The sequence below is a fragment of the Gracilinanus agilis genome, chromosome 5 (genome assembly GCF_016433145.1).
Source record: "Gracilinanus agilis isolate LMUSP501 chromosome 5, AgileGrace, whole genome shotgun sequence".
NCBI lineage: Eukaryota > Metazoa > Chordata > Mammalia > Didelphimorphia > Didelphidae > Gracilinanus > Gracilinanus agilis.
The window spans coordinates 206,726,254-206,740,937 of NC_058134.1; the positions used below are offsets into that span (position 1 = coordinate 206,726,254).

General features: G+C 35.0%; 1 protein-coding gene across 3 annotated transcripts in view; it reads left to right on the plus strand.

Moving 5' to 3' along the window:
• ERC1 (ELKS/RAB6-interacting/CAST family member 1) overlaps positions 1–14,684 on the plus strand; it is a 278,923-nt gene that overhangs the window by 140,638 nt on the left and 123,601 nt on the right. For all 3 annotated transcript variants that reach the window (XM_044678370.1, XM_044678371.1, XM_044678372.1), the window contains one exon: positions 5,508–5,668. In XM_044678370.1, the coding sequence (XP_044534305.1) occupies positions 5,508–5,668 (161 nt within the window). The remainder of the gene's footprint in view (positions 1–5,507; positions 5,669–14,684) is intronic.

Sequence of the window (14,684 nt, forward strand, 5' to 3'; positions counted from 1 at the left end):
TGCTCTTGACTAAGATGTCTTGTAACTTGCCATGTAGGGTAATTGTTTTGTAAGGCACTTCTTAAACTCTTTTGGCATCTCATTATGGTAGTTGATTTATATTATTAACAACAAGCTCATTGGTTAATTTTTGTATGATAGTGTTATGATAGATGCCTCTCCTTTATTTAATCAATTTCTTATTTTTGATGTCAACGTCTTCTTTTAATAGATCAGAATGGAGTGTTACTTGCGTATCTTTTTCTCATTTTGATTCTACTCACTAATGAATTTTGAACTTTTCACTAAAATAGAGGTTATTAACTTTTTTTAAATTTCACAGGCCTTGTTTAGCAGTGTAATGAATGGATTCCATCTCAAAAATATTATAAATGTATAAATAATACATATATATGCATATGTACATACACAAATATATATCTAAAGCATTACAAAAGAAATCAATTATTGAAATAGTTAACAGAATATTTTTTAAAAGTTCAAAGATCTAAGTTATGAACCTCTGTTCCAAAAGGTCAGTGGTCTGACTATACACAATGCAGCTGATTGAAGAATGACTCCCACATCAGTAATATTATTATATTATTTCTTCTTAGCCAAAATATATTATTTCATTGTCTGTGATATTATTTGATAGTTTCCATTTCCCAAACCCTCTGAATTGTTTTATTAAAAAGAGTATTCATGAGGAGCATAGATGAGAAATCTTTATAGAATATGGACTATAGGCCTCTTTCATTTTTAACTCCTGAACCATATTTTTCTAACTCATTTTTTACTGTATTTGGCTGTGCTCAGGTTTGCATTGAAGATAACCAGGCAATACAGTATATGTTAATGTATTTGCAGAGTCTAAACCAGCTCTTCATAGAATTTCTGGAAATCTTTATATTCTGCAATAGATGTGGATATATAATCTGCAGTTATTTTCATTATATTATTTTTGTCAGTAGTTATAATGGGTGTTATAAGACAGCCAAATATCTCATGTAATTCTGTTTCTGGTTGCCTTTAGACATCTGATAAAACGAAGTCCTTTATTTGCCTCTTCTAAGGATAACTTGTGAGCCAGTCTGCCATTTTCAAGTTCCTTCTCTTCCAGTTAAATTTATAGTAACAATGCAGGATAAAGTTCGATTCCTTCATTAGGATGTTCACTCATTGATCATCGGGCAAAACTATTATAAAATAAGTTAATATTTAAGAACAGTATGAAAATTATCATCTTTTAAAATCTCTGTTCCCTTTTCAGCCATCCTACCATCATCTCTGCAGAGTCTGAGGGGAACTATTTTATAATTTTCTTTGGGTAGTGTGTAAATGGAATTAGTTTTTAACTCTTACAGTAGTGAGTTGCCATGGTTAAAAAACTTATCACCAAGTAACCAGCTTAATGGTGATAATTCTCTTCTTTCTTCTTAAGTAAGTTGGTCCTGAGAGTATAAATATGGTCTTTTGCTGACTCGATCATTCTGAAAGCTTTTCCAGTATGATAGAAGCTTCCAAAGTTCATGAATCACTGTCATTACCTTTGTAAACCTAGATTTACACTCATTTTATGATATAGCTTCATTGTAAAGTTCTGAGTTTTCTATGGATGTTAATAAATATATATTACTTCTGAATATTAATTATTAGTGAACATTTGAGTTGAATTTTCTAATTATTTTCTCTTACACTAAACAGTAAAGATAACGTTTAGGTAAAACAGAGTTTATTTTTGTAACAAACAACTAAATGACTTTAGAAATCTGAGTTTTGGGGTTTTTTTGGGTTTCTTTAAAATGTAGAACAGCTGTAATATGTTTCATTTCTTGCATAATTTTTTTTTCCTCAGGAAAATTAAGACTCTGTTAGCAAAAAATGTATGGACAAATCCAAAATAAGCCTTTGGCATCCTCACCAATTTTTCATATTAACAGTGGTTTTTGCAGGTGGTTTTGACAACTGTAGTATGCTTTTCAATCAGTCAACAGATATACATGTATTTATTAATCCACTACCATGTGATCTATATGCTTGGCACTGAAGATACAAAGGAAAAAGGTTTTTCCCTCTGTGAATTTTTTCAATAATAAGTCCAGTAAACATTTATTAATTACCTAATATGTGCCAGACAATTGTGCTAATCATTGGGGATGCAATTAATAAAAAGAAAGACAGTATGTGCCTCCAAAGAGCTTAAACAGAAAGAGACAAACACACTAAAGAAAGGAGGAAAGTGTGGAGATGAGGATTTGGTGGAGAGGAGGGAAGTGTGGGAAGGACCAAGGGCCATCTTGTTTATGTAGTTGAAACCAGGCAAAGCGGAGTGGAAGAGCAGATGCTGAGTAGAGTGAGTCAAAAAACGTAATTTCTGCCCTCTATAAAGGAAAATATTGGGAAGCATTTGGCACTCCATTCTTCAGCCTTCCAATCAGAAGTGAGAGGTAGCTGAGAGTGGGGGTGTCAGTCAAGGCTAGCAGCATGGTGGTAAATATATGGGTATATACCTAATGTCTTGCAGAGCAGTTGACTATCTAAATTAATATAGAGATGCAACATGATTAGTTCCTAATTATCAATGAAAACACAGGTTGTGTTCAAATTTATGTGTGTGTGTGTGTGTGTGTGTGTGTGTGTGTAAGTGGAAATGGCGAAGGATAGAAGTAAAAATACATTATAACAATGAATAAAACAAAACGAAGTGCCACTTTGCTGAAATACAAAAGGACTTTTCAGAAGAATTAAATATGAAGCAATGAACGCCTGTTAGAATAGCATCAATTCTGAAAGGAAGACTTTGGCTTAATTGGATATAGCAAAAGAATATATGGAAGGAAGGATAACAAGGGATACAGCCAGAATCTGAAGGAGTAAGTGTTTCATTACAGGAAGTAAGTGCTTGCCCCAATGAACAGACATATTGTCATACCAAACACTATTTATATTCAACAATTTAAAGATATTTAAACTTTTCTAATAGCTACAGCTGCACAATTTAGGAGGTGGTAGGGGATTTAGGGCTGGGGGAAAGGCTCATCTCGTAATGTACTATAATTCATATGTACTATTAATTATAAATATTTGTCTTATGATTGGTCTACCTGTAGCCATCTCCCAGTGCTAGAAGTACAGACTAGCATTTTGGCTAGGAGTAGAGTAGTAAATGTTAAAAGTTCTCTTTTGGACCTCCAAGAACTGATGCAGTCAAATAAGCAGAACCAGGAGAATATTGTCCACGGTAACTGAAACATTGTGGGATGAGCAAATGTAACTGACTTTGCTACTAATAGCAATACAGTGATACAGGACAATTCTGAGGGACTTATGAGAAAGAAAGCTATCCACCTCCAGAGAAAGAACTGTGGGAGCAAAAAATACAGAAGAAAACAAGATTTGGAGTTTGGGTTTTAAAAGTTTATTATAAAAATGAAGAATAAGGAAATAGGTTTTGATTGATAATATATGTATAATCCAGTGGAATTGCTTCTCAACTCTGGGAGTGGGTAGGGAAGACAACGTGAATCATGTAACCATGGAAGAAATTTTTAAATTAATTTTAAATTTTAAAAGTACTGAAGGAAAAAAATTTCTCTTTTACTTTTTTTTTTTCACATTCTCTATTGCCTCACTCTTTAGGATGAAGTTTATTGTCACAAAAATTACTACTTGGCAAGTAGTAAACTTCTGATTCTTGCAATTGGCTAGGTGTGTACTTGCTGGAGTTTTGGGGGGATTATTACAAAATAGATGCATTTTGTGTTAAGCTTGCCTTTTGCTCCCCAATTAAAATGAAAAATGTTTGTCTGAATAATTTTCTTTGTTTGAATATACAGAAGAAAATAGAAATGACTCATGAAGTCTTTTATCTTGCCATCTGATTCTTTTTCTTGACTTAATTTTTAAAAAATATTTCCTCAATCTCTCACTTTCTTTTAGTTCTTTGGACATAATTTTTTTTCTCCATGTTCTTTACAATTTCTGTCCTTCCAGATTTAGGATACCCTTCTGTTTGGTTTCTAGTAGTTTTTCAGAGGGAAAAATGGAGCTGGCAATAAAAGCTTCATTTGCATGGTGTAAAGGAGATTATTTGAGACCTCTTGTCTAGGTGTTTTAACGCAGCTATATGATGTTTAAATAGTATTGAGTGACCCTGCAACTGTGTGTGGTTTGTGTTAAACCAGCTGACAGGCCCCACCAGTTGGTTGATTCCTCCTTCACAACTGACCAATGAGAAAGTATAAGATTCTTACTCAATTGTCAGTACTAAGTAAACTCAGTTTTTTAGATATAATGAGTATTAGTAAACTCAAACTATTAAAGATGTTATAACTGACTGCTATTTGTTGGTCGTGATGTTGATCCTGATGATAGAAGATCAATAATCACTTGAATGAGTTTAGTGAAGGAAATGAGAAGTTTTAACTGTCACCTTTCCCCTAAAAATCTTCAACACAGATCAGGTCAGTACAGGCTCTTCTCTTTTTAATTTATTTAATGAAGGTAAAGAAAGATAGGAAAAGGATGGGTTGAACTAAAGAGGAAAGAGGGATTGGGAATAAATCCTAGAATCTTGTTTAACTAACTAATTTTCAGGGGAAGCTGATTCACTGAACTTACCAGTCTAGTTGCCTTAGCCAGGCCCAAAGGCCTGACTTCAATTGCTGGATGTTCTAGCTCAATTCAAGTTGGCTTGGCCTAACAGAGTTGATCTTCAGTATTTATCTTCTTGTTGGTGTTTAGAAAGTTGTATATTGTTGATAATATATATAGGAATGGATGCTGTTAGCACTGGATGAGCAATGAGCCTAGGTAACGATTCCTTTGAGGTTTAAGTTAACCTTAGCTTAGAGATAATTTTGAAATGCCCACCCTTCCACCATTCTCCAGTCTGAGACCCTAAGAATAGGAATCAGCCTCAATTTATAGAGTACTTTTAACAGACTTTCTGGTCTCATGCCAGCTCATGCCACCCCTGCATTCTGCATTCCAACTTCAGTAACTGGCAACTATCCTGGCCCAATATGACTTCTTGCAAAAGTATTTACAGTGGATAGTAGTAGTTCCTATATGTGTGTTCCTTAATTGATACCTTCCTTTCCTTTAAGAATACATCTTTGACAGTTGTTTTGAATTTGAGCATCTTACTCTAATTCCATGCTATAATTTATATTATGATTTTATTATTTTTTTATAAATCTTTGTTTGAAGTGTGTTTGAGGTATCAGAGTCTCATGTTCTGGGTGGTCATGAAGAAAAGACGGTTTTTTTTTTTAACCTAATCCTAAATACAAAGAAATGTGATTGGTTGCTTACAAACTGCAACTTAAAACTTCAGATGATATTATATAAACTATAAAGGCCATTTAAGTGAGTCAGAAATCTTAGGTGTATATTAGAGAGTATATTTAGATTAATTTGTTCAAGATTTATATCAAATTTCTCAAGCTCTCATGTATTTGCTGCCATGAATTAGATCTTATTTGATGAATGTTGGTTTTTTTTTATTCCTGTGTTCCTTAAAGGTGGAGGAATTGATGATGGCTATGGAAAAGGTAAAACAGGAACTAGAATCCATGAAAGCAAAGCTAATTTCTACTCAACAATCATTAGCAGAGAAGGAAACTCATTTGACCAATCTTCGGGCAGAAAGAAGGAAACATTTGGAAGAAGTCTTGGAGATGAAGTAAGTGCTTATAATTTAATTCATAAAAATACATATTAGAATCTCTTCCCATGCTCCTCTTGTCTTTTTTTATTGTTTATTAGCATTTAGAGAATTACAGAATTTTAGAGCAACGAGGTTTTCCAACTTCCCCTTTTAAAGATAACCCAAAAAATGATTCCTAAGGTTCTAACAATTGTTTCATTTTCCTTGTGGATTTTATCTGAATCAGCTACTCCTTACTGTCTTTGTTTTCTTTTGTGTTATTTCTACTTCCACATCTAGCACATTAAATACTGTGATGTTAAAGGCCAAGTATGAGTTTACTTTTGTTAATGGAGAAAGAAGTTTGAAATTTATATCAAAGGAAAATATGAAATATAATAAGCGGTCATTCTTGTATATGCTTGATAAATTTAATTCTGATTTTTACTGAAAATGTGGAACATAAAAGAAGTGTGCAAACATATGTGGAATAATGAAAATCAAATCAGAACTTCTATTAGAGATTTTCCTCAAATCTCATTATCTTGAGATTTCAGTGTTAATTTTAATATTATATTGCTAGTGTTAAGTTTTTGTTTCATTTTCACATGGAATCTTTAAAATATTTTTTATAATTACATGTTAGTCAAGAAACAAATGAAGTCCAGAATATATGCTATTTCACAAACTGAGACTGTCATGCTAGAAAAGAAATAAAGTTGGTCAGTTGTAGAAATAAAGAGAATTCAAGTTTCATTTTTCCAGATAATTCCACTGGTAGTGGGAGAAATTGCTACATTATTGCTGGAAAGAAACAAGAGCCCTTGACTTTATGATCAGTGGTTCGCAACTTCTGATCTTAATTGGTTTAAATAATACCCTGTTGCATTCTCTTTTTTTCCCTTCAACATGATTTTAAATTTTCCAAAGTAGGTTAGAAGAAATGACAAAAATTATTAGGTAGGAAAGTGATTAATCATGGAGGAATAGTAGTAACAAAGTAGAGTAGAGATTTGAAAATAAAGGAGAATTGTAAAAAATTGGAATAGCAAAAGAAATAGTCTGCAAAAAAAGAAAGCAAAAATATATTTAATTTTGAAGTAATCAGTAAATTTATCTGGATCAAAGGAAAAAACCTGAATAATGTTGAAAACTGATTTAATCTGAACACTAGAAAAATAACCCTGTTTGAGACTATCCTGCTCAGATTCACTAAAGAAATTAGATATAAATGACAGAAAATGTGGCATACTAGCTTTTTTCCAACTCTGGGTTTTATAATTATAATTTTTGAGCAATATGTTACAAATAAGTGATTGCCCTCAGTTTGGAGAGTTACTCAACTATTCAGTGTGGTGGTAAACTGAGCCTGCCAGTGTTTCATTAGAAACATTTTTGTTGTTCAGCCAGGCCTCAAAAGAAAAGGAAAATTTTTATTGGTTGGGCTAACATTGGTTCACTTACTTTTTTGTGTTATGGTTATTTATTTTGCTTCCCTTCTTTTAAAAAAAATCATAAAACAGAAACTCCACTAAATGGAAAAATATCTTTGATTATGTGGTCTACTATCAAAAAATCTGGATGAGTTCCTATTCCATAATCCTTCATCTGGGTTTATGTGGAAGTCCTATCCATTGCTGGCATTGGAAGATTGCAAAACTGTAGAGCCTAAAAAAGTTACGCTTTTCATTTTTAATAAAAAAAATTTTGTTGAGTATAAATTTGACTACCCTAGAGTTGGAGTGTGGCTGGATATCTCTCAAGTATATGTAAGAATCATAGCAATTTGTTATGATGCATCTTAGATCTATTTTTGCTGGCAAGTAATTGAGTTAATCAGCATGTCAGGTTTTTATTAATATATACATAATGAATACATTGGTTGTATGTGTATACATGTGTCCCTTTTGCCTCTCCATGTTTATATTCTTTTTTTTATGAAATTTACATTCCTCAATTTGATTCTTTTTCTCTGACTCCCGAATCTTATAACCAGTCAACAAGTACTCTTTTACTGTAAGCTCTGAGGATACAAAGAAAGGAAAGGACATGATTCCCACTTTCAAGGAATTCACATTCTAATTGAGATAACTTGTATATAACTACATAAATATTTTCTTTTGGACTTTGCATGTGTTTGCTTTCCTTTCACTTTCCCCTTCTGTTTCTGTGCCTTGATTTTTGTCTCCATAAAAGTTCTCTTTCGTTAGAGTTTTTTTTTTTTTTTTTTTTTTAATGTTTCCTCATTTTCCTAGACTTCTTAAAGATAGGCTCTGTTCTCTGGGAGTTTAAGGAACCTGTTTAACTTTCAAACTTTCCTTGATGCCACCCTTAGACTTGTTTCTGGTTTCTCATAACTACGTAAATATAAGACCTATAAAGTGTAAATGTAAGGCATTCTTAGAGAGGAACCATGAGGAGAGATAAATGAACTAGAGAAAGCCTCCTGCATATGATAAGGTCTGCGCTAATTCTTGAAGGAAGTTAGGGAATTGAGGAGGGAAAGTATTCCCGACATCAAAGAAAAGGCACCATGTTGGAGTGTGGAGAATGAGTGTTCTATGCAAGGAACAATAAGAAGGCCAGTATTGCTGTACCATAGAGTCTGTGGAATGGAGTCAAGGTTAATAATAAAATTTGACAGGTAGTAAGGGACCAGATTGTGAAAGGCTTAAAAGCCAAACAGAAATTTCCTAAGCTTTACCACTAATAGAATCTGTACCAAATGTTAAAAGAGATGGCTTTTTAAAAATGTTACAAAGGAATGTATTGATATTAGATACTGTAGGTTTTAAAATTAATATTCAATGCTTCCAAAGTATGATGTTTATAAGGATTTATTAGTATTAAATTAGAGAGCTAGAGAAATGCAGGGAACCTTTTCCACTCACCATACCATCTATGTGCAAGCGAGAGAGTGAGAGGCAGAGCCAACCCAAATTAAATACAGACAGCATCACCCCTCATGTATATGCAAGGAAAGGGGAATTGTGGATAAGTACAGAAAGGAAGTTTGAGTAATGTAGTTTCAGGGGTTCAAGATCTTCCAACTTTACATTCCCCTCTGTGATCCTTTGGGAGACCAGTCTCCCCAATGGATCATGAAAACATAATCAAATTAAAATTTACAGTAATTTGGAGATAAAAGGGAAATAAAAGGGAGAAAGAACAAAAACAATGTTAGGTGCATTGACAAAAAGCCATTTAGGGGGCAGTTCCCTTTTTGGCTTAAGAGTGTCCATTCAAAATAAATACATTCAATCCCCCCCAAAGTTCAAATTTGCCATGTCTCAAAGTTCATTCTAGATCTTCTGGTATAGTGTGTGGTCATTGCAGGCAACTTCATAGAGCCTTCTGGATTCTGGGAGGTAGTCTTTTGTTCTAAATTAGGGTCAAATTCAAGTTCAAATTCACAGCAATAACATAGTTCCCCCCTGAGGAGAATAATAATACATTCCCACCTGAAGAGGATACAGGGATACACACAGGAATCAAAGGATACAACCTTTGATTTTCCAGACCCTGATGCCTTACTACCCATTTTCCCCATCCACTGCACCCCCCCATACTGATGAGCCCCATGTAACATTAAAGGTTGGTATCACCTATTATGACTGTCTTTTGGACACTGGAGTGTCCAGGTCTGTATTGAAGAGTACACCTGACCCATATTGCAATTCCATAGGATCAATAAATGTAGTGGGGTTATCGGGGACACTCCTAAAAGTTCAAAAACTTTCCCCTGGGATGGTGTCTGTAGGACCCCTGAATGTGGAGCACTCTTTCCTCTTGATGCCTGGCTCCCCTATAAATTTGCTGGGGAGAGATCCTTTATGCAAGCTTAGAGCCACAATAACTTGCTCTCCAGATGGCTCTATGTCACTGGAATTGCCTGAGGAATCCTTAACTTTGCTCCCTGAACTTCTTTCAGATAGTCATGAGATGAAGGAGTCTCCCATTTTTGAAATCCCAAATGATATACCTGAGTCTCTCTGGGTCACATTATCTTCTGATGTTGGCCTACTTAAATTGGCTGTCCCTGTCCAAATTAAAACTAAATCTAGCCCACCTCCTTCTATTCCTCAGTATCCTCTTTCGAAGGAGGCAATAGAGGGCATTACCCCAGTGATAAATTCACTAATTGACCAAGGCATCATAATTCCCTATAAATCTGAATACAGTATACCCATCCTGCCTGTTAAAAAGCCAAAATTGGGGCCTGATGGCAAGCATCTATTGATTCGTCCAGGATTTGAGGGCCATTGACAATCACGTTATAAAGAGACACCCTGTAGTTTCCAACACAAATACTATCATTTCTTCTATTCCTAGCACAGCTACATACTTTACAGTAGTAGACTTGTGCTCAGCTTTCTTTTCTGTACCTATACATGAGGATTCCAGGCATATCTTTGACTTCACCTGGAAAGGTTCCCAGTGGACCTGCTCCCATTTGCCTTGAGTTCGTGGACAGCCCTACATTGTTCACACAATTCTTAGCTGCTGATACAGATGCCATTAAATTTAAATATAGCTGTTTAATCCAATATACGGATGATTTGCTCTTGGCCTCACCAAATGCTGAGGCATGCCAAGAGGATAGCAAGCATCTCCTTTTGGAGCTACATAAGACAGGCCACAGGGTATCCAAAGAAAAAGTCTAGTGGTCTCTCCCCAAAGTGCAATATTTAGGTTTTATTTTAACTGCTGGATCCCATTTAATTTCTCTAAAACGTATTGAAAGTTTCCAAAAATTAAGTGTTCCTACTACTAAAAAACAATTGAGGGTGATTCTTGGAGCAACAGGATTTTGTCGGCAGTGGATCCCTTGCTATGGGGAAATCACTAAATCTCTTGTATCCCTCAAAAAACACGGTCCCTGAACCATGTAAATTGGAAAAAGAACATCGAACAGCTCTTTGAAATTTAAAACATGCTATCCTGTCTGCCCCTGCTCTAGGCATCCCAAATTATGGCAAACCATTTACTTTATATGTCCATGAAAGGAAAGGGGTAGCTTCAGGTGTTCTAACTCAACTTTTGGGACCTGCTCAATGCCCAGTAGTCCATTATTCAGCCCAGTTGGACCCAGTAGCTTCAGGAGCACCACCATGCCTTAGAGGAGTAGCTGCCACAGCTTTATTAGTAACTAAATATGCTGATCTGGTACTAGGATGCCCTCTTACCATAACGTGCCCGCACGAGGTCGAGGCATTGTTATTAAGACATAGGATTCAGGCATTTACTGATCAAAGGATTACAAGATATGAGATAACCCTATTGAATAATGAACATATCACATTAAAATGCTGTGGAGTTCTTAATCCTACAACCTTGCTTCCTGATTTGCCAACTTCCAGAGAACCTTTACATGATTGTACATCTTTAGTGTCCACTGGTGATAAACCTCGTAGTGATTTACTGGACACCTCTTTGGATAATCCGGATTTAATATTGTTTATAGATGGTGTGCACTATACAGGAGCTGTGGTAGTTACAGAATTGGATACTCTATGGTCAGTTTCCTTACCTTGCAGAACTCACAGCTTTGAAATATGCCTGTATCATTGCACAGAATAAAAGAGTCACAGTTTACACAGACTCCCATTATGCATTTGGCATATGTCATGCTGTTGGCATGTTATGGCTTCAGAGAGGATTCTTAACATCAGCTGGAAAATGTATTGCCAATGCAAACCTTATTTCTGAATTTCTTTCTACCATCCAGCTCCTTGAAGCCATAGCTGTTGTTCACTGCTCTGCACACACAGGTGGCACTGACCCTATCTCCAGGGGAAATGATCGAGCAGATACTTCAGCCAAACTGGCGTGCTCTCCAATTCCAAATGAATTTCATTATCTTCTGGAAAGTAGATTTGCTGAGATAGTGTAACAAGTAAAGTTGGTAGACAATAATTTTTCCTCATGTAGTGGCCCACCTCAGAGATCACATCCCTATCTCCATCCTAGAGACAGTAGTGTATGGAAGAGGGTCTATTTTTCAGGATGTTGTTGACCACCTTAGGCAACTCTCTTCAGAAAAAGCCAGGTGGGAGAGTTTCCTGGGTCAGCAAGGCCTGCCACCAATCAGTTGGGGGGAGGTGAGGCAGCTTAAACAAAGTTCTAGAATAAGATGACCTTCCCTTTTATTTTTATTTATTTGTTTATTTAAATAAAATTGTCCTTTGGGGCAGCTAATCCTGATCTGTGTTCAGATCAAGTCTGGACTTGCAAGAATTGCTTCACCAGTGATTCTGGTCTGGCTACAAGTCTGCCTGATCTGAAGTCAGAAATTTTTCTTCATGACTGATTTTTAAAGCAAAAAGAAAACTCAGCAGGGTAAGAGGCCAAGGGAACCATTTTGGAATATGCAATAATATTTGTGACTGATAAGACAAATATGTATGGAAAATACGTAATTAAGTGGCTTTGACAATGAGGAAAATAATCAGAACTGAAAAGGAACTAAGAGATTATTTAATACAAACCTCTCTATAGGGGTTTTTATGATAAAGGAGTCTGTGATTTGTCCTATATAAGTCACAGTAAATGTTAACAGAAAAGAACTAGAGCACAAGTTTCCTGATTGTTACAAATTCAGTGCTCTTTCCACTCATATTTTTTTTAATCAAAATACACTTCTTACTAAGATAAATAAATAAAAACCAAGCAAACCTACCTACATAAAGTTAGAATCAACATTAATTTCAGCATAATATTTAGTCCATAATTAGCATGTTTGCCCTTTTTTCTCCATTGCTGTTCATCTTCTGGGCTAAGAATTATTTAAATTTTTTTAAATTAAGATTTTATTATGTTGGTGTTTCTCCCTCCACTTCATCTTTGGCCAGCCCATAATGTTTCTAACTGCTGCTTGTGATGGAAGTAACAGCAGCAGCAGAAGCACCATCAGCACCATCCATGCTCCACTGTATCGAGGATGGAGCCAACTGAAGTTCTAATCTTGCAAGCAAAAGAGGAGTCCCTGCGATGGGGCAGATGGTGCTCTGTAGGCTTGGAACTCTGATGAGGGCAGAACATTCAGTGCAAGCCTCACCGCTTTTTCCTTCCTGCCTGCCACCCTGAGTGGCTCTGCAGGGAGCCTACAGTGCCCAAGTCTCAGCCTATCAGCATTTCTATATATTACTAACAAAAAACAGTAGAAAGAAATAGAAAGAGAATATGTATTAAAATAACTACAGAGTATAAAATACTAGGGAGTCTGCCTGCCAAGATACACACAAACAAGATACACAATCACAAAATATGAGGACTGCTGGGTAGCTCAGTGGATTGAGAACCAGGCCTAGAGAGAGGAGGTCCTAGGTTCAAATCTGGCCTGAGACACTTCCTAGCTGTGTGACCCTGGGCAAGTCACTTGACCCCCATTGCCTACCCTTACCACTTTTCTGCCTTGGAGACAATACAGAGTATTGACTCCAAGACGGAAGGTAAGGGTTTAAAAAAAAAATTACAAAATATGCTTCACAAATAAAAACATCGAATTAATTAGAGAAATCTTAATTATTCATGAGTGGGCCAAGCCAGTATTATAAAAATGACAACACTACCTAACTTAATTTACTTATTCATTGCCATACCACTTAAACTACTAATGAATTACTTTATAGAGCTAGGAAAAAAACAGAATTTATCAGGGGACACTAAAGGTTAAGGTTATCAAGGAAATTAATGAAAAAAAATGAGGAAGGAAAGAGGCTTTTGTAAAACCAGATCTCAAACTGTATTACTAGGCTCTCATCATCAAAACTATTGGATACCAGATAATAAAGAGTTGTTGGTTAATTGAACAGATTAGATATGCTATTATATAGAAGCAAATGAATGCAGTAGACTGATGTTTGATAAATCCAATGATCCTAGTTATTGAGACAGCAGCTCAGTTTTAGACAAAAAAATCATTTGGAAAACTGGAAAGTATCTGGAAAAAGCCAGGTATAGACCAAAATTCACTCCATATACCAAGATAATCTCAAAATGGGTATATAATTTAGATGTAAAAAGTGGTATCAGAATCAAATAGTGGAGCATGAAAGAAATTATGTCAGATCTTGGAATAGAAGAGTCTATTTACCAAAGAAGAACAACAGAAATTCATGAGAGATTAAATGAATAATTTTAATAATGTAAAATTTAAAAGTTGTTACAAACTAAACCAATACTGCTAAAATTGAATAAAAATAGGAAATTAGGGAAGAATCATTGCAACAAGTCTCTCTGATAGAGTTCTCATCACTCAAAGAAATAGAAAATTGAACCAAATGTATAAGAATAAGAACTATTCCCCAATTGATAAATGGTCAAAGGATATGAACAGGAAGCTTTCAGAGGCAGAAGTCAAAACTGTCAATAGTCATGTGAAAAATTCTGTATTTCACTAATAATTAAAGAAATGCAAATTAAAACAGTTCTGTTACCATGCCACTGATCAGACTGGCTAACATGACAGAAAAGAAAAATGAAAAAATGCTGGAGGGCATGTGAGAAAATGCACCATTCATAGAGTACCATACAATCATTCTGGAACGCAGTTTGGAACTATGCCCAGAAAACTATTCAACTCTGTATATCCTTTGGTCTAGTAATACTGTTTACTAGTTATAATACCCCTAAAGAGATCAGAGAACAATGAAAAAAGCCCATACATACAAAAAAATATTCATAGCCACCCTTTTTTGACTTGTCAAAGAATTTTTAGTTAAGGGAATGCCTATTGGGAAATGACTGAATGAATTATGGCATATGAATGTAATGGAATAATTTTGTGGTGTAAGAAATGATTAACAGGGATAGTTTCAGAAAAACCTAGGCAGTCTTATATGAACTGTGCAAAGAAAAGTGAGTAGATCTAGGAGAACAATTTATATTGGAACAGCAGTATTTAAGGACTAAAATTAGAACTGGTCCTTATTTTTCATAAAATTTATTAGTATTACTTGGATAGGAAAAGGCATATATATATATATATATATACACACATATATATATATATATGTATATATATATATATATATATATATAGAGAGAGAGA